We start from the raw sequence: 23063 nt of genomic DNA on the forward strand, positions 1-23063 counted from the left end.
AAAAACAACTCATAATTTTGGATTTGGCCTTCACAGAGAATTTAAACAAAGAGCGGTATGCTGCCAAGTCACGTAGCAGGAAAGTCTGATAACAGCCGTGCTGCTGCAGATCCAGCAGGGCTGTCTGGGGTATATCTAATACTTCCTCTCTGCAAGGAGGAAGCATGCTTTTCTTACAGTTTTATTGTGAGAGGAGCTGCAGAATAGCTGCTCTTGTTTGGTTTTGGTGTGGCCTGAGGTTCTGCTCGATCTTGACCTTTGATCCTAAGTGAAACTGAGAGAGGAAGTCGGAGGAAGAGGGAGTTGAGGTCGACATGTGGAGTGTCCCGTGCAGCTCTCTTACTATTTACTTAAAATACCCTGGAAGATCAGGTGCGTTTTGAAAAGTGACACTTTTTCCTTTCAGGTTACTGGAGCATTACGGTTTATGGACGGAAACACTGCTACAGGCTGTACACCAAGCACTTCAATGAAGCTGTGCACTGGGCTTGTGCCATCCAGAAAATCATTGATACCAAATCCCCCGTGGAAACGCCAACGCAGCTATTGATTCGAGACATCGAGGTGGGCCGCTCAAAAAGCACACAAACATACGCACGGTTGCCGCTAAACTACCTATGATAACACAAACTGCGCATTACTCACTCCGTTGTGTTGCCATGGAAACCACACGACCACACTGGACCGGGAGTCCAAAGTTTCTCTTTTGAATGAGCTCATTTATGTCATCATACTGAGACAGAATGTAAAAACAGAGGGGGGGCTGGTTTTAAGATAAAGGTATTTCCAGTTATTTATTGCTCAGAAAATGGATTTGAGGACTTTGGAGATATGCCTCTTCCTTACACTTCCCATGTGCAGAAAGGATGTTTTATAAGTGATAGCTGTATTTTTAGAACAAAAGAGAACATGGAGTGCTGAAATCTTATTGAGCAGACAGAGGAGTGGTCTTGCTTCTATCCACCCCTTGGGTGAAAAAAAGGGGCATTTTTTGGCAAAAGAGGTGGACGAGGGCTTGGCAAGAAGCATTAGGACCAGATAAGCAGACCTTTGCCTGGCCTCCTGTTTCAGTAATCTCTCAACGAGACTCTCTAATCTCAGAGAAAGTGCTTAATCTGCTTGCCTTCGTATACTGCTGTCTGCTTTGCCAGAAGGGGCCAAGTTTATATTTTTTAAGGAACAAGCTTGGCCTCTTTTTAAAGTGCTTTTCATTCATTTCTTGGAGTTTTCCATCTGAAAACTTCTCAGTCTTTCAAACAACCTCCTGTGAATTTAAGTCTCCTTTAACTTCAAACAAAGGCAGTCTTTTCATATAAGCAAGGAGCAGAACTGCTGCTGTACAAATCAAAGAGAGAATGAACAGAGGCATATTATTATGGACGGACCAGCTGCTTATCTTTATAGCATCATGTTCCAGGTACAGACATTAAGGAGAGAAAAGGGATGCTGTACGTAGGGGAAAAAGGAAAACTAAAGCATATTAGAAGAACTTTGACTTCCTCTATTTGACAAATAGTATTAGGAAAAGCAACATGGTCAAAAATAAACATGTTAAAGCACAAAACACTAAATGGTCGAGCCAGACAATCTGTTCAGATCTGTTTGGTTTTGAATTTTTTGTGAGGTGACAAAGGAAACGATGTTGTGGTTTTCTTTGACACTTTGTTGGTTTGGTTGTCATCACGTGAAAAACTACTGGCGGTGAAGGAGGATGTTTTAGGTGTTTTCCTATGACTGATTGTAGCTATTTTAAGAAGGAACCATTTTCAAAAATGTCAAAGCAGTTCACGTGAGTGCTATTTTATAAACTTTTACACCATATTCAGTTTTGCATTACATGCTTATTCCAGCAGAAAAATATATATATTTCTGGTGGAAGCACCCCAGGCTACATCCAAGATACTCCTACTGCTGTTTGGGATTCCAAATAACTACAGAATTCTGGATAAATAACCTTCTATAATGCAAAATTGTCAGTCAGAGTAATGTTTATAAAATGGCATTCACACAAACCATTTAGAGATTAGTTTGATTAAGGAAAGTAGGAATCAGCTTTGGTCTTGGCATCACATACAAGTTTGATCTTAGATAACATTTGGTAAAACAGAAACAGAGAAACTGAATGAGTGCTGAGTAGAATGACATTTCTGAACTTTGCTAAAAAAGCTAAAACTGAGTTGTTAAAGCTAAAAGAACACTAATTAAATGTAGCACGGTACCAGCTAAAAGAAGCAGAACACTAGCTAAAAGCCAAAAAGAGCAAAACACAAGCTAAAAGTAGCAAAATCCTGGCTAAAAACTAAAAGTAGCAAAAGAAGACAAAAATATAGCAAGTATGATGAAAGAGATTTCAAAGAGAACAATGTTTTTGAAGTAAATGAAAAGATCTCAATGTATTTCTGTGGGAAAGATATTTGCATATAAAGTTAAATATATTAAAAAGTATATAAGTTATAAAAACCAAAGGTCAGAGCACCCATCTCCTGAATGAGATAGATGTTTTGAGATATGAATGGCTAAAATAGCACAAAGTATGCAGAAGTAGTTAGATTTCAAATATCTTACACAAAAAAACAAACAGGAAAACAATAATGTGAATGCTGAATCAGCATTCGCCCAATCATATTTTCCCCACTTTTCTGATTGTCATCTGTACTATTGTGATGAGGGCTGTGGTAGTCTTACAGCCCTGAGGCTGCAGGTTTGAGCCCAGGTTGCAGCAGAAAGGGCATCTGGCGTAAGACCATTGCCAAATTTTTTGTTCATGCGAGTTTGCTCTCTGTGGCAACCCCTGCAGAAGGGAGCAACCGAAAGAACAACATCTGTACTGTTGTGATGCTCTGTCCCACTGAGGCTGTCAGCAGAGCAGGATCTCCTTCCCAAAGTTCAAACAGAAGAATGTTAACTTCGCCACACTAAGGATGAGAAACGCTGCCTTGTCTTGCAGTGAGATGGAGGGGGTAGCGGGACTGGAAGAGTTGCAGAGTCAGGAGAGAGCCAGAGCAGGCGCAACATTACTAATGAGCAACAGGTGCTTGAGGGCAGTAGCATGGAAGCCATCTGTAGCGCTAGAAGGCATCAATCCACACGGGCTTTGAAAGACAGAAACGCACGCACAGAAAACTCATTGACACCAGAGGATGAAGTATAACATGTCAGTCGTGCAAGCGTGCTTTGCTGGGTCATCACTTGACCTTCCTGTTGCTTTGAAAGTTGCCAGAGCTGAATTGTGACCTTGGTCGAACCGACCTCAATCAACTGAAACAAACATATGCACACAATCACAGTCTCAGACTGTACCCTCCCGCTGAGTTCAGAAATGCAAATGAAAACAGAATATTGTTTTGAACAGTTTATTGATGTAATCATAACAGTTAATTTCCTTACTTGTGTTCACAGGAGAATAAGTTTAATCCTGAGGTAGTGGAACATATTTACCAGCACAACCCCATCCTCAAGTACACCCAGGGCCCCCTGTATGCTCCTCTGCTGCCTTTCCCTTATGGCAGTCTGGAGCACACATGTAAGTACTTACATGATCACAACCTCTGAATGTAGAGTTATACTTAACGCTTATGGTAATATTGCTTAAAGGATTGCATATTTGCCCACTGCCTTTCATGCCAGAGTTTTAGACAAAGATCATCTTATATTGAGAAACAATGGAGTTTTAGCCATTTTGGTCAAACCTTACCAATAATTTTACGTGCAATTTCATGCAAAATTGTCCCACTCAGAGTATGTGTTGTGAATGAGTCTCAGCTACTACCAAACTGACTGAATTATAGCCACTGAGTTTGCCGATGTCAGTTAGCTGTGGCAGCCATCTTGAATTGGATTGACTCCAAAAGTTGATCAGTTGTAGATGTTCACTCAGTAATTACATTCTGTAAGTTCTATTAAATTTGTACACTGGTTCATGACATTTTTTGGTAATAGACACATGAACACATATTTTCACACAGACATTATCATCCATCTTTGTCCCTTGGCAGTGAGTAATAAATGTTTTTCTAGAACATTGTGTCCAAATAGTATTAACTTTCAGATATCCTGCAAGATATCTGGAAAGTGCTAACTTTTATAAAGGTACAAAGACATTCTGTTTTATTAGGAAACATAATCAGACTATAACTGCCGCTCTGCTGCTTCTCGTGTTTTCAGATCACAATGGGAAGGGGTATGGCTCGGTGCGCGAGGAGGCCGTGAAGCTCTTTAACTGCCTGCAGCAGCTGGAGTCGGCGCTGGAGCCGGTTCCCATCATCCAGGGCGTGCTGCAGACCTGCCTGGACCTGCGGTCTCTACGCGACGAGGTCTACTGTCAGCTAGTGAAGCAGACCAGCTACACGCCTTCCCCGTATACCGCTGCACATCTCCGTTACTGGCAGCTCCTCACTTGTATGAGCTGCTCCTTTCTGCCTGGGCCCAATGTGCTTAAATACCTGCGATTCCACCTCAAGAGGTGAGACGCACCAGCAGGAGGGTTGGGTTGGGTTGGTTTAGCTCAAATGCAAAAATAATTCAAGCTCAAGCAGTTATTGTATCCACCTTTACAACTGATTAACTTTTGGAGTGAACTTAATTCAAGATGGCTGCCACAGTTAATCAACTTTAACTAACACAAAAATGCATATAGCTCAATGAGTTTTACAGATATTTTGCTAAAAAATGGTGTTGTAGTAGCTGGCAATCATTCACAACACATACGCCAAGAACTAACGGGTTATGGAAAATATAACAATAATGCACACAATGTTATTTTCAAGGTTTGACCAAAATCTGTCAGGTCTGTCATTTCTCAAACTAATTATCACATCTTAGTCTAAAACTCTGGCATGAAAGGTAGTGGGCAATATCCATTCCTTCAAGGATGCTAGACCTTTAATGAAAACGAGGAAAACATGAATATTTCAGGGGTTTTTTCCTGGTTCTGACTCATCCATTTAAGGAAACTTGACCTGTGAAGGACAGGTGGAAAACACTACAGCATGCCCACCAGTGTTGACCGTGCTGAGGTAATAAACTGCAGTTGTCAGTCAGCATTAATATCTCGAGGTCCTTTATTTATTTTCCTCTTAAAAGCGATTTTACATGGGTGTGAGTTAAAATGCCTTCAGACCTGTAGTCGGTTATTGGTGACTGGGAGGAGCCTGGAGTTGAGAACAGGTTTAGCTGGGAGGTGAAGGTGAACCAGTAGTGGTGAGTAAGTAGCAGGCAGAGGAGTCTAGACACTGGACAATAAACAGGCGCCAGTTTTCCTAACTACCGGTTTAGATATAGGAGCGAGATATGCCTTTACATTGTTAACATGCTCCCCCAGACAGATCCAGAGTTTGTGGGCTGGATTTGCAGGTCTGAATTAGCCCCTCTGTCAAGCAGACTAATCTAAGTTGTTAGCAGTGCTGATCTCCTGCTCTAGACTTTCTAACACCATGCCATCAAACCGCTACAGTTTTCTATCTATATTTCTGCACTGGGAATTGGCCTCTAGCTAATGGAACAGTTGCATGCAATGGTAATTCATAATAACACTGTGGAATTGGCTGGCTCTGTGTTTTGATACGTCTTGCTGTCGCTCTCACGCACTCTCTCTCTCAGCGGATCAGCGCTGAGACTGCAGCTGGGCAGAGCTAGGACTGGAGCCTGGCAGTGGGCCCAAAAGCACTCCTCCTTTCACTCCCCTCCAGTGCCCTGAGAAACCCCCGGGGAATGTCTGCTGTCAGGGAGAATAGGCCAGGAGAAAGAAAGCAGAGCAAAAGGAGAGGGGAGGGGGGGGGCAAGAAAGCAGGAAACAACAGAAAGGGCGAAGAGAGGAGAGGAGAGGATGGGAAGGATCACAGAGACTCAGTGGAACATTCCTGATTAGGTTTCAGGAGCACAAATTCCACCCTGTGGCCATTTAGTTATGAGATAGCAGCACACTAAAGTAAATAAGTGGGTTTCTCTGTGGCAGTTTGTGTCTTTGATGATTTTGCATTTTGAGATCAATATTTGCATAAATGCCGAGTCAGCATTTACAAGATTGTTTTGCTGTTTGTAGTATTCTCTGTGCGTTTTTTGCAATCAAACTACTTCTGCATACTGTGTGGTATTTTTACTTTTTCATATCAAAACATTCGGCTCTACTGGGAATCGTGTGCTGAGACTTCTAGTATTTGTAACTTTTTTATACACTTTTTGATTTATTTATCTTTATTAACAAACGTTTTTCCCCTTGAAAACACGTTGAGGTCTGTTCAGGTCTTTCAAAAACATTGTTCTCTTTGAGATTTACTTCAGGTCACTCTTTTTTTTATGCTTTTCTCAACTTTTAACTACCATCTTGCGAATTTTTAGCTTTCAGCTAGGGTTTTGCTTCTTTTAGAATTTATCTAAATTTTGCTAATTTTAGCTTTTAATCACCGTTTTGCTCATTTAAAGCCTTCTCTGCCTGTTCAACTTTAGCGAATCAGTTTCAGCTTCATCGATAAATATTAATAAAGTAACCGAGCACTCAGCATTTTCGTAGAAAATGTCTCTAGCTGTTTACACGGAATCTGTCACGCTGTATTTCACACCTTTTAACTGTCACTATTAGTCAGACTTGTGGCTCCAGTTGCAGCGTGTCGCCTGCTGCTGTTTGTTCTCATAAACAAACAGACACACAAGCACCTTCCACCACTCCTAGGCACTCCACTGGGACGATCTGGAAGGTTGCCCTGGTTCACAGATTGTTTTTTTTGTTTACCATTCAGGAGCGTTGTGTCTTTGAAGTCCCTAACAGCTACTGTTTAACAAAACAAAAATAAAAAGAATGACAAAAGTCCACAGACACATCTTAACACTCCATAGATTATGAGTCACATTAAGCATCATTAACATAAACAATCTCCCTCCTTTTACATGTTGAAGATTTAGTTTAAATCGGACACTTTTTACTTTCACAGGCACAAACACTTAAACTCTTCCTGCTTCCTACAGGATCCAGAGCCAAAGTCCCGAATCTGAGATGGATAACTATGCATCATTCATCAGCGAGGCTTTGGAGAAGACAAAATGTCGGGAGTGTGTGCCATCCTGGGAGGAGATCCAGATGCTGATGAATCGACAGGAGATGCTGTGCACGATTCACTATCCAGGCCCTGGATCCTGCCAGCTCTACATCAACTCACACACCACTGCCAATGAGGTCTGGGAGCATTTATCTGTATTCCCCTTGGAAACTCTACTTTTCTCAGGCTTTTCACTTTGTCCCCCATGCTCTTGTTTGAAACTTCATCTTCTAGTCTGATGTGGCACTAAAAAAAAATCCCTGACAATCATGAAAATTGAGATTCTGGCTCTCCATGATTTGACTCATGAAAACTGAAAAAACATTTTCTGCTTCCCCTCATCAGGTGGTCCGAAGGATGCAGGAGAAGCTTGGCCTTGGGGACAGTAGAAACACATTTGCACTGTATGAACAGAATGCACTGTGGGAGCAGCCGGTCCCAGGGAGCGCTCTGATTGCAGACATCCTCACCAGGTTTTTAAAAATGACTTGCAGTTTTTTTTCTGTAAAAGAGCAGAACGCATGAAGCAGTCAGACCACTAAGCAGTGGCAGAATGTGCATTTATCTTGTCTTTACTTGACATTAAAAACAAAAAATGGTTATAATTCAGTCAGTTTCATAGATATTTTGCTAAAATCTAATGTGCTTGTAGCTATTTCTGTTAGCAAAATATCTCACGAGTCACTGGATGTATTTTAATTAAACTTTTAGGATCTAATCATTGGATATACATCTACAACTGATTAACGTTTGGAGTCAATTTAGTTCAAGATGGCTGCCACAGCTCATCAACACGAACCAATACAAAAATGGCTAAGTCGGTTTTTATAGATATTGAACTAAGTTTTGATGTGGTAGCAGCTGAGAGTCATCTTCAACATCGACTCTGAGCACAAACTTGATTAATGTTATTTTCAAGGTTTGATGTGAACGGCGAGGGGCAATATGCATTCCTTCAAGGAACACCAGACCTTTATTTTTTATAACAGGGTAGACATCGGTGTCATCAAAATACTGCATGATAGAATTACCATTAGCTGTTAGATTACTAACCGTTAGGATTACTAGTAGTCCTAACTGCTCTTGTTTCTTTTTGCAGCCTCACCACCAAAGAGTCAGAGTCTAAATCCCAGTGGAAACTGTGTTTCAAACTCTACTGCCTGATGGACGCCGACAGTATATCAGTGGACAGCATCGAGTATTTATTCCTCTTTGAGCAGGTAATGAATCATAATGCAGATCTTTCATGGACAATGTTCTCTGTTGTTAAATTATGAATGACCGATAAAGTGTTGAAAGTGGGAAACCATTTCACTGGAATTCTTTATGATTTTTACTGAATGATCTGCAATCACAGTCGGTAATCTAACATGCTGTAACTGCAATAGAATGCTCTGTTTAAAAGAAAAAAGTTTGACTAAGAGCGTTGGCTGGAGCGCAGCAGGGCCAAAAGGCAGCCAGGACTGGCTTCATTAAAAACACTTTTCCTGAAGACTCTTATAAAAGATTTATGAGACAAAATAAAACAGGGTGGAGCAGAAATGATTGATAGCAGGCCTGAGGTTATTAGCAACAAATACTACCTTCTTATTTCTTTCGTCTCTTTTGACGTTGTGCCGCAGTGCCATGAGATAGTGGTGCGTGGTCAGCTGCCGGCCTGCGAGGAGGACCTGCAGGCTCTAGCTGCCCTGAGGCTTCAGTCCCTGATGGGAGATTTCAGCACTCACGCCCCCTGTCCACCTCTGGATGAGTTGTTCCCTGGTCACATGCTTGAAACCCGAGTTCTTCTGTCTCTTTCGGCCCCGCAGGCCGTCCCACCTTGTCAGGTGGCGGCTCAGGGCTGTCCCGCGACGCAGCGCTTCCCCACCGGCCTCCTGGCAGGGACCCTGTGGAGCCACACAGCTGCAGCAGCACACAAACAGAAGGTGGAGCACGACAAGCGGCTGCGGAGTCGGCTGAAGGAGGAATCAGCAGCTGTCATGTCTTCCATCTTGGAGCGGTGGAGAGATTTAGCTGGTTATAGCCGCAGGGACAGTATGGCTGCCTACCTCACAATCGCACGCCAGTGGTCAGGCTTTGGATGCACTCTTTACGAAGTGGACTTTTACATTGTGAGTTTGGTGAGCTCACGTTTTACAGTTGCTCTCTTGGCCTTCTCTAACATTTGATTGCCTCTTTCTGCCTGCAGAGCTCAACAGGGAACTTTTCACAGAAGCTGTGGTTGGGCGTAGCTGCTACGTCCGTTTCTCTGTACAAGCAGGGAGAATCAGAAGCGTTGGAGTCTTTCCCTTATGGCCAGATCTGCTCTTACGGCGTGTCTGATAGCAACACCTTCAGGATCACAGCTGGGGATCGGGATCTGATCTTTGAAACCACCAAGGTAAATAAGGCTCACATGCTAGATTTGCCAAAAACAAAGTGCATTGAAGCTTTTTTTTTTCTTCAGTGAGCTCAGAATTAACCTTTCACCATAGCCAGAGCAGGGCCAAGAAGTCACATTATCCAGCTGTGTTCTGCAGCATAAAAGACACGCACTGTCTGCTTACGATAACCACCCCCTTCCTTCCAGTTCTTTAACTGACCTTAAAAAAACACAGTACAAGACAGCACACAACCTGCCTCTTCTCTCCAACCAGTGCTAACCACCACAAGTTTAACTTCCTGGTATTAAATGGCGTGCGGGTGAGTTTTATTGCTGCGGTTAAATTAAAATATTAGGCTAAACATTTCTCAGAAAAGTGGATGTTCTTCCAGACAGACACCCCCCCCTCTCCCCACTCTCTTGAGAACAAATCTTGCCTTTCACTGGACCGATTTCCTTGCATCTTCCCACACGGAACAAAAAATCCCTCTGTGATCTCTCATGAGGCACAAAAGTGGCTTTTATTTATTTATTGGACTCACAGGCAAATTGGAGTTCAGCTCAGAAAGACATTTATGAACTTTAGCTCTGACATTAATAGGAAGGTATTTAGGCTGCTGGGCATGGGAAAAGAAAGCAGATTTGATTATCGTTAGCCTCGGAGTTGAGGATGAAACAATATTAGTTGCTGGATGAAGCATTATTGTTAAAGATTAAAAGCAGGTGACTGTTTTACTCCGGATTGTCTCGATTAGAGGAGCATGAGCTGAAAAAGGATATTTGTCATTGTGGCTTAGTGAGGAGCCAAATTAAATTCTCAACAGTATTTTTAATCATTTATTTCTGCAACAGCTGCCAAACAAATTAAAGGCCTAGCATTCCTTAAAGGAGTGCATATCACCTGCCACCTTTCTGGTTAGTATAAACCAAAATCATCCTATAATAAGAAGGGATCAAGGTATAACCACATACAGGCAGAAATGCCATGATCACCACTTCGCCTTCAGTGGTGGGTGGTAATAATGCTTGTACTTGTGTAATTGTTAAACATCATGCTTTCTCTGCTTGTGGGGGTTCTGGATGACATCATCTGTCTCCACCCTCCTGTGACAGTGCAGAGAGACGCTGAGACTGCCACCAGTTTGACCTCTCTCTCTCTCTTTCTGCCTCTCTGTGTCTCCACATCACAGCTGACTGAGATCATGCAGCTCATGAATGCGTATTTCAGTGCCATCCATCACCAGCGAGGAAAGGGGGAAGATCCAGACATCACCATCACAGAAAACACAGAAGTGGGATTCTGTCACCTGGCCTCGACGCCAACACCCACACTTCTGGAACTGCCCTCTCACCCTGTTTGAGAGGAACTCGTATCAAGATAACACCCTCCCCTCCGCCGGTTCTCAGTCTCGATCAGTCCTCAGGACCCTGCGCCTCTTCCACTGGGAGTAGCGCAGCCACCAAAACAAAGAAAGGGCTGTTTTCCCTCCTCATCCAGGAAAAAAACCTTTGCTGAGCTTTCTAGATGAAGGACTATGATGGCGAATTCGGGCCACTCAGAAGAGGAAAAGAAATTAGGAAGATTTTTTTAAGTTTTGAAATAAATTGTAAATTTCAGAAGTTCCCCAAAAGTTGGAAAAAAACGCTATCTTTCGAGACTTAAGTCAGAGGAAGCGAACCCTGCTGCGCTCCTGAAAGATTGTATTTGTTATTAGGCGATTACTATTGTATCTAGTGGTTAAGGTGTTACGCAGTTAACTACAAAATAACGTGATATTTTAGCTTAAGCAGTCCAATCTGCGGTTTATTACTCACAGAACTTGTTTCAATCCTTCACAATAAGAGTCTTACACACATTGAGTATTGACTTCTATACACTTTTAAAAGTTCTGGTGGTCTAAGCTGCAGCAGCTGTTTTACTGAAGAACAATAATGTAAGCTATTCTCAGAAGCTTCGGATGTTTCTAGATAGTTTTTTTGAGGTCCGCACTCAGTGTATGCATTTGAAACTCTTATTGTGAAAGATTGAAACAAGTTCTGTGAGTTCTGCTGCAGCAGGAGTAATAAACTGCACCTGAGACTGGTTCAGCTAGAATATCGCATGTTGTTTTGTAGTTGAACAAGTAAAAGTGCATCCCATAACCTTCAGATACAACGATAACAGCCGAATAACAAACTGTGACTTCCCTCTGCATCCTCACCGGCCAAGCAATGGTGCTGCAACAACTCTGCTCTACTTGATTGTCCTAACTGGCTGCTGCAGCTGTGAAGGTGTAGGTTTAGGTCATGGTTGTGGATGTTTGAGGCAGATCGTGACTGCTAGTTGCCAATTGTGATGGTTTGAAGTCTTTTAGTTGCCTGTTTTTGTTAATAAAAATGTTAAAACTCTCAGCAGTCTTTGTTTTATGTTGTGGCCCAGTGAGCTGGGTGGTAACATGAACATAAAATGGAGACTGAGCATAAGTTGAGGAGTTTAACATTTTTATTATTGAAAATGGCCATCTGGGATGAAAGTCCCACAGCAAACAATGACAACCGGGCAACAAGCAGCTCGTGTGGTGATCTGACTCAGCCACATCAGGCATGGTTTAAATCTACAGCCAATCAAGCAGAGCAGAAATGTTGCAGCACCATTGCTTGGTCTGTGACGACACAGAGGGGCATGATAGAAACAAATACAGTCGGGTTCAGGAGCACAGCGGAAAAAGAACTTGTTTTCGACAGGGCAAGTTTTTCTTGTTAATAAAACTGACATTTTTCTGTGTCAATAATTTTTATACTTTCTTCTCAAAACTTAAAAAACAAAACTTCTTTCTCATTTTTTTTGCTTCTGAAGGCACTAAGACTCCATCTCAGAAGAAAGACTCAGCCATATTTTGAAAAAGAGGCTTTAGGGAGGGTAAGACAAGGGGCTCTGCTTTGCAAGTGAGCACGAAATCACACAGAAACCAACCTCATGCCGCCACCTTCGACAAGATGATGACATGACTTGTACTACATCACAAAAGTTGAGACTTGCGGCAACCATAAGCTGTGGTGCTCCCATCATAAAGCTATAAGTTAAAGTGAAAACACTACCCTCTAACCTCCTCTGTGTCTCTTGAGGTGTGCCATATTGGATTTGCCTTCCCTAGAAGGCGGTTGTCCCTCACGCACTGCTGGAATAGTGTTGAGAACACTCAGTTACACACTCATCAACCCTCCCTTGTCTTTGCTGATCTGTTTCAAAGCCACACACACACACACACACTCTGACGCTCTTTCTCACAAGCCGCTATGCTGACACGCTCATCAGAAAGTCCGTTTTTACAAGGTCCCAGATGGGCTTGCATTACCTGAAACTGTTGATGCATTGAGCCATGTGAACTTGGAACTGGAAGCAGATGTTGAGCTCTGTTGGAGCCAAGTCACTTTGGCTGCCATTGCTTTACAGCCCTCCATTCTTATGGGTTATCTGTCTCGATTTGATCACAAAAAAACCATTTCTTTGATGACACATTCAGGGTTATGTGTTTCACAGAAATCAAAGGATTTTTAGAGCTGTTTGTCCCACCATGTTGCCACCAAATGCTCTGATTTCTCCTTTGTCGTGCTGCTTGTCCTGACATGAAACTTGGATAACACTTGACTGGCTAACTTTGCTTGAGTCACTTAACTACCCCAATGCAGCTTTGATCTGCTGAAGATAACAGGTGCTTCTTTGTTTATTTTTATAATGTATATATAATAGAAAGAACGCCACAAAGCTTAATTACTTGGATAAATTAAAAAGTGACTTTGTATTCCCCATGCAGCGCACCATCTGTCCCCTGCCATTTGGGCAAACGTTTTTCTAATCTGGCCATGGTTCCGTTTTGTATTTGTGCAGACTTTACCTGTTTTAAACTGTACTTTCTGTCTTAAATGTAGGCTTTTTCTAATATTAGGTCTGCTTTAACCGACCGGGGCCATAAATGGTTTTGGCTCTGCTCTCTAAAGCACCTTGTGTGTTAATTCTGTGTAGCTCTTTTTTCTGTTCACTGTTTGAATATTTTTGTGAAGCCAAAGTTTTGCCAGGTCATGGGTTTGAGCACGGACCAAAGACTTAAAAGAAGAAAAAGAAAATCAGCTTTTAGAATAAATTATTCGCAAATGCAGACAGAATACTTAGTGTATACGCAAATAGGTTGAGTTTGATTCGTTTGTCTTGAAACAAACACCCAGTAGTTTGTTGTAAGACTTATTTTTTTGTAGGTATATTTTGTACAAATGGCACTACAGTTCTGTCTGCTACACAAGCCCTTGAAATAACCTAAAAAACATTAGTTCCTTCACCGTAAAAGGCCTTGACAAGTCATTACCCTGTCCCTGGCTCAGAAGCAGGTCTTTAGCTTTTTCCACTGCAGCTGCAGGCAGCTCCAAGCTACATGTATGAAAAAAAGAAAAGGAAAAAAAAAAAAGGCTGCAGATGTCTTTGCTTAGTATTAAGCTTGTTTGTATGCTGCATGGTACCTTTTTATGTAATATGTAATGTAATATATTCAATTGCACTATTATTTTTAACTAACCTGGGAGTGCAATAAAAACTATAAATACTGTTATGTAATTATTAATAAAAAAACACCTGTTTTACCATAATGTCATCGATCCCTTTCTTCAGCTTAATTACTAATGAGTCACTGAAAAGGCAAAAGTGGGCAATGTTTTTGCCTGTCTGTTAGCAAAATATCTCATGAACCACTGGAATTATATTAACAAAACTTTCAGAAAGTAATCATTTGATGCACATTTACAAAGAATGAATCCAGTTTAAGATAGCTGCCGCTGGTAAAAATCATTCAACACAAGAACAGCCATAAGTCAGTTTTACAGATATTGAATTAAAATTTGATGTAAACGCTGAGCATCATTCACAACACATTCTCTGAGCACATCTTGTAACGTTGCATGTGATCGCAGAAGATGTTACTTTCAAGGTTTGACCGACGCAGCTCCAGCTCCATCATCAGATCTTTGTCTAAAACGAGAAAGGCTGCGGGCGATATGCATTCCTGGAAGGAACGCCAGGCCTTGAACTTGTTAAAGAAATGCTTTTCTTTGCTTTTCTTCCCTGCAGGTAATGAGCCTTAATGGAATTAGATGAACAGGATTGTGGAACGCCAGCTCCGGACGAGGAAAGAAAACTGTTTTCAAAAGAACATGCAGTCATAAAAAACAAGTTTATTAATCTTACAGGTCCAACAAGCAAAGCAACATGAGAGTATATTTACTTTAAACAACACAGAGGATGCTAGTGAGTCGACTATCCTTTAAAGTATACAGTATTTACACACACTCAGTCTAAGTGTTGCAGTCAGTTTTAACTTTGTACACTGTCATTTTAATGGACAAACAGATTAAATGTCAGATATTTAACACCAGACTAACTCCAACTTGACATTCTTGCTGGTCATGAACAGTGACAGCATAAGCAGAGTATCAGCAGCAGACAGGTGGTACAATGTACCGTGTGAGAAATGTGAGGTATGGCAAAAATCTACATTAACCATAAAGCTATGCATCCTGCAGGCGTGTTACTGGAAACCCAGCTCACAAAACTAAACTGTACTCTATTTAAAAAAATAGAGCAGAACAAGGCAACAAGTTAAACATTGCTGGAAAAAAGTGAACAAATCTGAGAGGTGCAGAACAGGAAAACAAGATTTTTTTGTTTTGTTTTGTAGACAAGTTATTGATGTTTTTCATAAATTCTTACTTTCACTGAACTATAAATAATAAAGGATTATTTATATACCAAGTGGGGTTAAGATTCTTCAGGAAAACACTTTGGTAAATATAAAAAATAGTGTTAAATTCCTGTTTTTTTTTTTTTTGAGAGCCAACACCATCATTACATGCTGCAACAAGCCAATAAATAATTTTCAAAGTTGGCAGCTATACCCAAACAACTGAGACACTACCGTGGGATAAATTAGCCTGAATCCTGACTGAATCGTAGCAGAAATGAAAGTCTGTTCACTGTTCTTGCGTGCCCCAGGAAATGTAATCAGGCCGTGTTGCGGCGGTGTACTCGTCTACCAGCTGCTGGACAACTTCACGAGAGTTGTCCAGCTCGTCAAAGTTGTCCTTGAATATATCCTCTTTGCGAAACTGCTCCAGGAAGGCCTCGCGCTTTCGCAGCTTGTCGTACTGCCGGCACGTCCGCTCAAACAGCTGGGACAGCAACAGAAAGGGAAACCCAAGCATCATTAAAACGGGGGAAATCTCATGTTCCTACTGTGACTTCCTTAAAATCACAGCTTTCTGTTTTGCTTCTTCACCTCTGCTTTATGGGAATTGAAAACTAAATATATAATAGCACTAAACTTATTTGGATTTCCTCTTAAATTCAAGTCCTGAAACTGTGACAGCCTAAGCACCTGTAGGGGCTTTCTTGCATTTCTAATCCACTTTCAGTTACCCATCTTACATTTTAAACAAGCTGAGGGGGAAAAAAGAAGAAAAAAACTCTGAAATGTCGGATTTATAACCATCTGTCTGGACTTACTCTGAACTCTAGTTTCGAACAACATCCTCAAACATACCCAAAAATAGACATGCATCTCAACGTAGCTTCACACTGTGGGAGAATAAACTAAACAAACGGTTATAATGAGCACTTACGGAGGAGATGCTTGTGTGGTTGGCCATCATCAGACCGCTGACTCTGTGAGCCGATGCCAGGTACGGGGACCTCCTGGATAAAGCAACCTGGATGCTGGCAGGTCCCCAGGGGATGAAGTTGGCAAGCTTGCGCTCCCGGATCCTTTGCAGGCTTTTATGCACCTACAGAGCCCGAATAGGTTTAAAAGCATGGGAAGATTTTGTGTTTTCCAACTAATTGAAGAGCTCAAACAGTGTACTGTACCTGTGTGGGGTCCACCTCTCCCTGGATGATATTGAGGATGGCGATGTAGCAGTGGCTGGGCTGCCTCTCTCTTCCTGTGGACACCATCACGTTCTTGGGCTGCAGAAGCCTCCTCATCACATCCAGCACCGTGGTCTTCCTCACACTAGCAACCTGAGACACAGTAGGGTTATGACTCTCCATCTCAAAAGTGGGAAAACGTTTAATAATACGAGTTTTATCAGCTAATTTTACTTCAAATCAGAAAAAATCGAGCCCACTCACTGACTGGTCTGTGGTCAGCGGTGTGTACCCGGTCATGAGGAAGTGGAGGCGAGGGGTGGGGATGAGTGAAGCAATCAAACCGATGAGGTCGTTGTTCATGTAACCCGGGTAACGCAGGGTGGTCGTGCTTGCAGACATGATTGTGGAAACCTGGGCATGTGAAATTTCAAACATTTGAAAGAAACTACAATTAGTTAGTAGAACACTGGTGTGGATTCTCAGTCATCACTGACATGCCAACCCTAACGAACTGAATGAAAGAAAACTAGATTTCCTTTTTGGCTCTTGAAAGCATTTTGCTTCTCATCCGAGGAGTTTTCTCAGTTTGAAACTGAAAGATGTTTTAACAACAATTTACAAGCTGAGTCAGAATTCACACTAATGTTTCTGTGTTTAGGTTTTTCCCCCATGCATTAGACTTTCAGCTATTTTAACCATTCATATATTCAATTGTTTAGCTTGTTCAGAACAATACGGCTATGACTTCCTTCTTTTAAATTACTTACACTTTCTGAAATATTGAACTTTATTTACATGTTTTCCTCAATGAATCAAATTGAAAAATGTTCAAATTCTTGAAAATCTTTGAAATTTACTTCAGTACACTTGCTTTAGGTTTAGCTTTCAGCAGATGTTTTGCTAATTTAAGCTTTTACCTACTGTTTTGTCTTAGCTTTTATTTTCTGCCAGTTTTAGCTTTCAGCTACTGCTTTGTTGGTTTTAGCGCTTAGCTTCTGTTTTGCTGGTCTTAGCTTTTAGCTTTTCTTTTGCCTATTTAGCTTTTGTTCTGATTCACTTTAACAATTCGGTTTCAGCTTCTTCAAGCAATTTCAGCAGTTTTTTAGCCCTTAGCATTCACAGAGAGATAAAAAAAAAAACAAATCATCTAGTTTAAAATGTTTCAATCTTCCTGTAAATATAAAAGCAGATAAACTACATCAACCAAAACCTTTATGGAAAAAGGAGAAATGAACAAATAAAAGTGAGCTCACTTATCTCCAAACTGTAAAAAGGCTTCGTTTAAAACTTACTAGTCAAGCAAGTTATAATACTACTTGGAAAATGCAGTCAATCTTTTCTAAGAAAGCTGCAATACAGTAACCCACCAAACTAGTTCAAGAGTTTTTTTGAGTGAGTGCCAGGCGTCTGAACATTTGCTTCTTTTTCAGAAACAGTCAGGGACGATGCAAACTAAACCTCTAACTAAAACCAGGGGACTCCCAGAATACAAAAACAGAAGCTAGTTGTGATAACTCACCAGCTGATTAATCTGAGAGAATGAGGGATTTTGGATATGCAACCTGTCTGTGGCGATGCGATTTAGAGCCGTGTTATCCAGCACCACCTGATGAAAAACACACAAATGAAGAGAGAAAAAGTCAATTCACTGTCAGTATAATACTATGCTGTCAAGGAACCTCTTAAGAAGTCACACAGTGTGCTGTTGTTAGGAGAACTGGACATAAATGACGCACTGTACAGTTGCAACAGGGGGACCAATTCTTAGAGTAGATTTTATTAGCTCTCAAGCTAATTCAATCAACATGCAGTCCTTATGCAAGACCCTGGAGGAAGTAGGTATTAAAGAGGAAACACCATTAGACTGCCAGTGCGTCTCTGGCTAATACAATCACATATTTAAGAGTGAAATTCAATAAGCTGGATTTCCTGGGCCTCAGTGCTGCCACTGCAGTTTGTGTCTTTATTAGTTTGCCTCACAAGCAATGGAGAAGCCTGAAAAGTGGATTTTCTACCAGCAAACTATAAAAAAAAAAACCCCAGCTACAGTACTTATAGAAGTAGATGCTGTATAATTTTTTTCCCAAAAGGGGAATACATATATACAGAACTCCAAAAAAACAGAGAAGCTTAAAGACTTCTTCATGTTTGGGTCTTAGCAAGGATCCCTGATATGTGGTTTTGTCTTGGCAGTATGATTTTTAGCCATTTTTGATGAAGATGATTGAGTTTTTGCACACGTTTTTTATCTTAAAAGTGCTGGTATTAATCAACATTCCCCTCTGAAGTGCTGCTCACCACGCAGTCTGCATTTTGGGTGAGCCTCTTCAGCGTGAGCAGCGAGTTGTATGGCTGAACAACCACGTCGCTCATCTCATCCTGGTTCGGGAAGACAGAGTAAGTCTGTACCAGCTTCTTTGGGTACCTGTAGAGCAGGAAATATTTTGTTTGCACACACCGGATCACAAGCTAAGTGAGTAAGTTGCGAGTCTGTTTGTGGACCTGTCATTAAGTTTCTCCAGCAGGTACGATCCCAGTCCCGAGCCGGTCCCCCCTGCGATTGAGTGACACAGAACGAATCCCTATGAAGACAAAAAGGGTTACTTATAAATCAGCATGTACCACATGTGTGCGACGCTCACAGTAAACGCCACTGGTGCAGAGAAGAAAAGTGTGTGGGTGAGTAAATGCCTTGCTTCCGAGGCAGTTATATAAATGGTAGCACAGCCCCACCTCACAAATGGGCTTTCTCACTGCCCCCCTTCCTCAGCGCAGCTCTGTAATACCTGCCTTCAACACTCGCCCGACTATTATCACCAGGCACACTACACGCCACACCCTGCCAACATACACATGCTAACGGCAGCTCGGCCCACCTTCCTCCAGTGCACACATGAGTATGCACGCTAAATAATAATGTGGGATCATAATGTGAAGGAGTTACAGAAATTGCAGACCTCTGAGGGGAAATACGAGTGTTATTTTACGACAGGCTTGAAGCCGAACTGAGTTCTGTAAGAAGCTAAGAATAATAGAGGCAAGGCCGGGAGTGTTCTGGTTTTAAGATGAGAGACTCTGGCACAATTTGAACATGTTGTTGTCATTAAGTGATTCAATCCTGCGTGCTTATCGCCACAACAAAGATACAACCGTTTGAGTGCTTAAATAAACACAGTCATGTCTGAGTAAAATTAGATAAACCATGACACTACGCAGACAATCAATGGATGACTGAGCTCCCCACGCAATTTCCATGTTGAAATTCCAAACTTTTCCAGACTCAGATTTTCAAACATTTCTGCTGAACTTTTAGCCATTTTTGACGTCAAAACATCTGTAAATATCCTTGAATAATTGTACAGTGTAGGTTTTTATTATATGTGTGATTCAAACACCACAAAAATCTGCAGAAAAGGCGGACAGGAGGAATTTTCTTTTTACGTTTTCAGATTTTTCTAAATAGATTATGGTCATATACCAGTGTTAAAGTCTTCTTCCATAAAAAACAAGGTTCATTTGGTAAAACGGAGTTCCCAATTATAGTAAAGATTGTATGCTGTAGGGCTACCTGGTGACTGAAAAATTACATACTGTATATGTAACATATAATTAATAATCTATATACAGCCAAAAACACCACTGAGTTCTGTCTAAAAGCATGTGCAAAGTGCTCTTATTGAAGTATCTTGGGGTTCGTAAAGAGGAGTTATGGACTGTAAACATTGTCAGTAGAGGTCAAATAATTTTATCACTGAGGTCCATCTACCTAAGAAACCTGTAAAGCTGTAGGAGTCTCTAAATGTGTCTGGGTTCTCAACCAAAAACTCAAAAGCTAAGACACTGATGGTTAAAAGCTCAAATTAGAGGTTTCATGTGGTAGATTAACCAAAAGTGAACCATGCTTGATCTACAATTAATGAGAAAAATACTTCTGATTTAATCTGTCAGGAAATGGAACAGTAAATAGAGTCTGGAAACAAATCTTTTTCCATACTTCTCCAGACCTGGAAGATACTAAAGTCAAATTCCATACTTTTTCCACACTTTTCAAGACTGCAAAGGAAATCTGTTTGTATGAGCCAAACCTACAAAAATTGCCACTAAACGACACTTAAAATGATTACAGTGACTCAAAATTACTACAAATGAAAGCATAAAGATGCCAACTATACCACTAGAAAAGAGGCAGGAACGATTCATAAAAATACAGAACAACAACAAAGTCTTACATCAACCACAAATGAATAAACAAGTTCAGCAGACAGAGACAGAAAATGACCACTAATGGACTAAAGAAAGATCAGAGGGAGACAAAAGAATGATTCAAAATGACCACTTAAAAACACAACAATCACACAAGTTGAATCTATATAATTGTTCCCACCAACTTCCTACTTTTCTTTATGTTTGAGTTCAGGCTTCTACTGCAAAAGCTGCTCTGAAATGGATTAAATCACTCAGCTAATACAGCGAGATATTGCTTCACAACAGTTCTGCCTAACTTTTAAAATGTCCACACAACTAATTGAGTAACGCCAAACCCAAAGGGAAGTTTGAATGTGAAATGTGACAAACTTACCTCCAAACTGTCGCTACCATCTGCCTCTCGATCAATGATGTCAAAGATGTCCTCCTGAATTTTTTTGCCCTAGGGTTAAAATATATAAAGTAGAAATAGAATAAAGTTTTAATTGATGACATGAAGCTGAGATTATGCGTTTTCGCACTGACCTGAGAATATCCACTGGCCCAGTTGTTCCCAGCACCTCCACCGTGCTCAGACAAGTAGATGTTCTCTGGGTTGTACAGGTTTGCATAAGGAGAGTTCAGGATGGAGTGAATCACACGAGGTTCGAGATCCAGAAGAACCGCACGAGGGATGTAGTGCTCATCATCAGCCTGCGAGTTTGATAAAAAAAACAGAAATTAGATGGTAATAGGGCACAATCTGTGTCCCTGCAGGGCCTGCAGGGTCATCACAGCTCACGTTACAAAGATGCCACCTAGTGGCAAAACAATGGTGGTGCGTTTCAAGAGCATGCTGCATTTCCATCATCCCATTTCTTCACTTGTATGTCCCGCATCACTCTGCTCACGTTGTAGCGTCTCCATCATGAGATGTGTGTGCAACAGGGAAGAAAAAGACACAAGAAGAGAGGAAAGAAATGGGTGTTTTATAAACTCTTAACTCACTAAGTAATCATTTTAACCAAAGTATGACACCGCTGCGTCATACAACCAATGTTTTGTTTCAGCATCCTCCTCAGTTTATTTAGCTTTGTCTTATTAATGTTAAAAATATTAGAAGTTGGTCAATATGAGTCTTTTTATGCCCGATGCCAATCTTTAGACATCAGGGCCAACATACAAGACCGTGTTTTTTCGGCCGGTATGTGTTTTTCATTGAACAAAATATAACAATATTGGTTAACCTAAACTAATATATATTTATCATCCCATAGAAGAACTTGTACACTTAAAAATAATGTATAAAAGAACAGGCTTTTATGCATTAAAAAATTAAATTGTGGGCTACAGTAAGCTAAATGTAGCTACTGCTGCATCTTTTTTTCCTACTTGGTAACTGATTTAGTTTGCACAGGCATGGCTGATTGAAGAGTTTTTAAAATTGGCCAGTATCAGCTGATTAAAACTGGTTGGCTCATTAATCAGTCGGTCTACCTCTAAAAGCTCTTGGAGATTAAATCTATCATTAATATATCTAAAGCATCCTTTATACATCACATTTGACAAAGACTTCCACAGGAGATACGACCTGTGCATCCTCACTCAGCAAGACTCCTTTCCTTTAGCTCCTCTCCTCCAGCTGCAAACGAGGCTTTTATTTATGTTTTGTTGGCAGAGTTGACAAAGAGTGATGAAACGACAAAGGGTAAAAGATGAGGAGAAGAAATCAATAAGAATGACTGGGGGGAGGAAATCAATAGACAGAATTAAAAAAATGATCCAGCTGCAAAACATAACATTTGTAATCTCTGCCCTAATACAATTCAGGTCTTTACTGCATTACATGCTCCAAACCAGCAATATATGCTTTTACAGTTGTTCACGTTTACTGATGATCAATTCAGTAAATAATTATTGGAGATCTATTTAGCCACAGAAGCAGAACTTTGCTTTTTGAAAGGATAACCCATCACTCAAGCTTCCATCATGTTAAAATGTATAATTTATGTTCCTGATACCTGATAGAAGAACACATCCTTTCTGTCCGTCCCTTCAGTTGCAAACTCCTCCACGATGCCTTCCGGGCTGATGCCATGTTCTGCACATAGCTGCTTCCAAAACTCGAAACCGACTAGAAAACAAACAATAAATGCATGGGGGAAAAATCGCTTAATTAACTGGTCATAATTGCCGCTTAATGATTATAAGAAACAAAATATAAAGTAGCTGCTATTGGTCTGACTCTGACTAGGCTAGCAGCGAATGTTAACTCATTCTTCGTCACTTCTCTATGGGGAATCCGTTAGCCATATTAGCTAGGATACAATAACAGTAGCTGTTTGGTATTTTTTCATAAGATATGTTAGCAACCTACTTTGATTTCCACACTGTCCGAGCTGAAGCGTTATTATTTCCCGCGGCATGTTCCCTCTTAGCTCCTTATTTAGCTAGCGGACAAGCCTAGCTAAATATTCAATAAAAAGAGCTACAGTTCTGCGACTACTGAACCACCAGGAGCCCGCTCCTTCCCGCTTGTTACTGTGTCTACTCCGTTTTTTGTTGCCGGTGCGTGAGCCGGACAGACGTGACGTCA

General features: G+C 41.1%; 2 protein-coding genes across 2 annotated transcripts in view; one reads left to right on the top strand and one right to left on the bottom strand.

Moving 5' to 3' along the window:
• Window positions 1-14005, top strand: part of plekhh3 (pleckstrin homology, MyTH4 and FERM domain containing H3) — a 31832-nt gene extending 17827 nt beyond the window's left edge. Inside the window, exons 5-13 of the mRNA XM_017433548.3 lie at window positions 407-564; window positions 3400-3523; window positions 4165-4462; window positions 6961-7168; window positions 7377-7504; window positions 8131-8251; window positions 8654-9142; window positions 9220-9411; window positions 10584-14005. Of these exons, the coding sequence (XP_017289037.1) occupies window positions 407-564; window positions 3400-3523; window positions 4165-4462; window positions 6961-7168; window positions 7377-7504; window positions 8131-8251; window positions 8654-9142; window positions 9220-9411; window positions 10584-10754 (1889 nt within the window). The 3' untranslated portion in view covers window positions 10755-14005. The remainder of the gene's footprint in view (window positions 1-406; window positions 565-3399; window positions 3524-4164; window positions 4463-6960; window positions 7169-7376; window positions 7505-8130; window positions 8252-8653; window positions 9143-9219; window positions 9412-10583) is intronic.
• A 567-nt stretch (window positions 14006-14572) lies between these two features.
• On the bottom strand, window positions 14573-23016 carry tubg1 (tubulin, gamma 1). The gene is made up of 11 exons (XM_017433500.2): window positions 22845-23016; window positions 22489-22601; window positions 21014-21181; window positions 20862-20930; window positions 18785-18864; window positions 18581-18707; window positions 17802-17888; window positions 16544-16693; window positions 16280-16432; window positions 16036-16197; window positions 14573-15585 (listed from the first exon to the last, which is right to left on the bottom strand). Exons 1-11 carry the CDS (start codon window positions 22891-22893, stop codon window positions 15388-15390), a joined length of 1356 nt encoding a protein of 451 aa, XP_017288989.1. The 5' UTR covers window positions 22894-23016; the 3' UTR covers window positions 14573-15387.
• Window positions 23017-23063: the final 47 nt, after the last annotated feature.

Source organism: Kryptolebias marmoratus, linkage group LG12 (genome assembly GCF_001649575.2).
Source record: "Kryptolebias marmoratus isolate JLee-2015 linkage group LG12, ASM164957v2, whole genome shotgun sequence".
In the NCBI taxonomy this organism is placed as follows: domain Eukaryota; kingdom Metazoa; phylum Chordata; class Actinopteri; order Cyprinodontiformes; family Rivulidae; genus Kryptolebias; species Kryptolebias marmoratus.

Excerpts from the sequence above, each read along its gene's own strand:
- tubg1 (XM_017433500.2), bottom strand. The coding sequence starts at position 22,893 with ATGCCGCGGGAAATAATAACGCTTCAGCTCGGACAGTGTGGAAATCAA. Across the intron at positions 18,865-20,861 it reads ATGGTAGCGACAGTTTGGAG|GGATTCGTTCTGTGTCACTC; the intron begins GTAAGTTTGTCA and ends TTGTCTTCATAG. Across the intron at positions 15,586-16,035 it reads ACCACACAAGCATCTCCTCC|CTGTTTGAGCGGACGTGCCG; the intron begins GTAAGTGCTCAT and ends TTGCTGTCCCAG.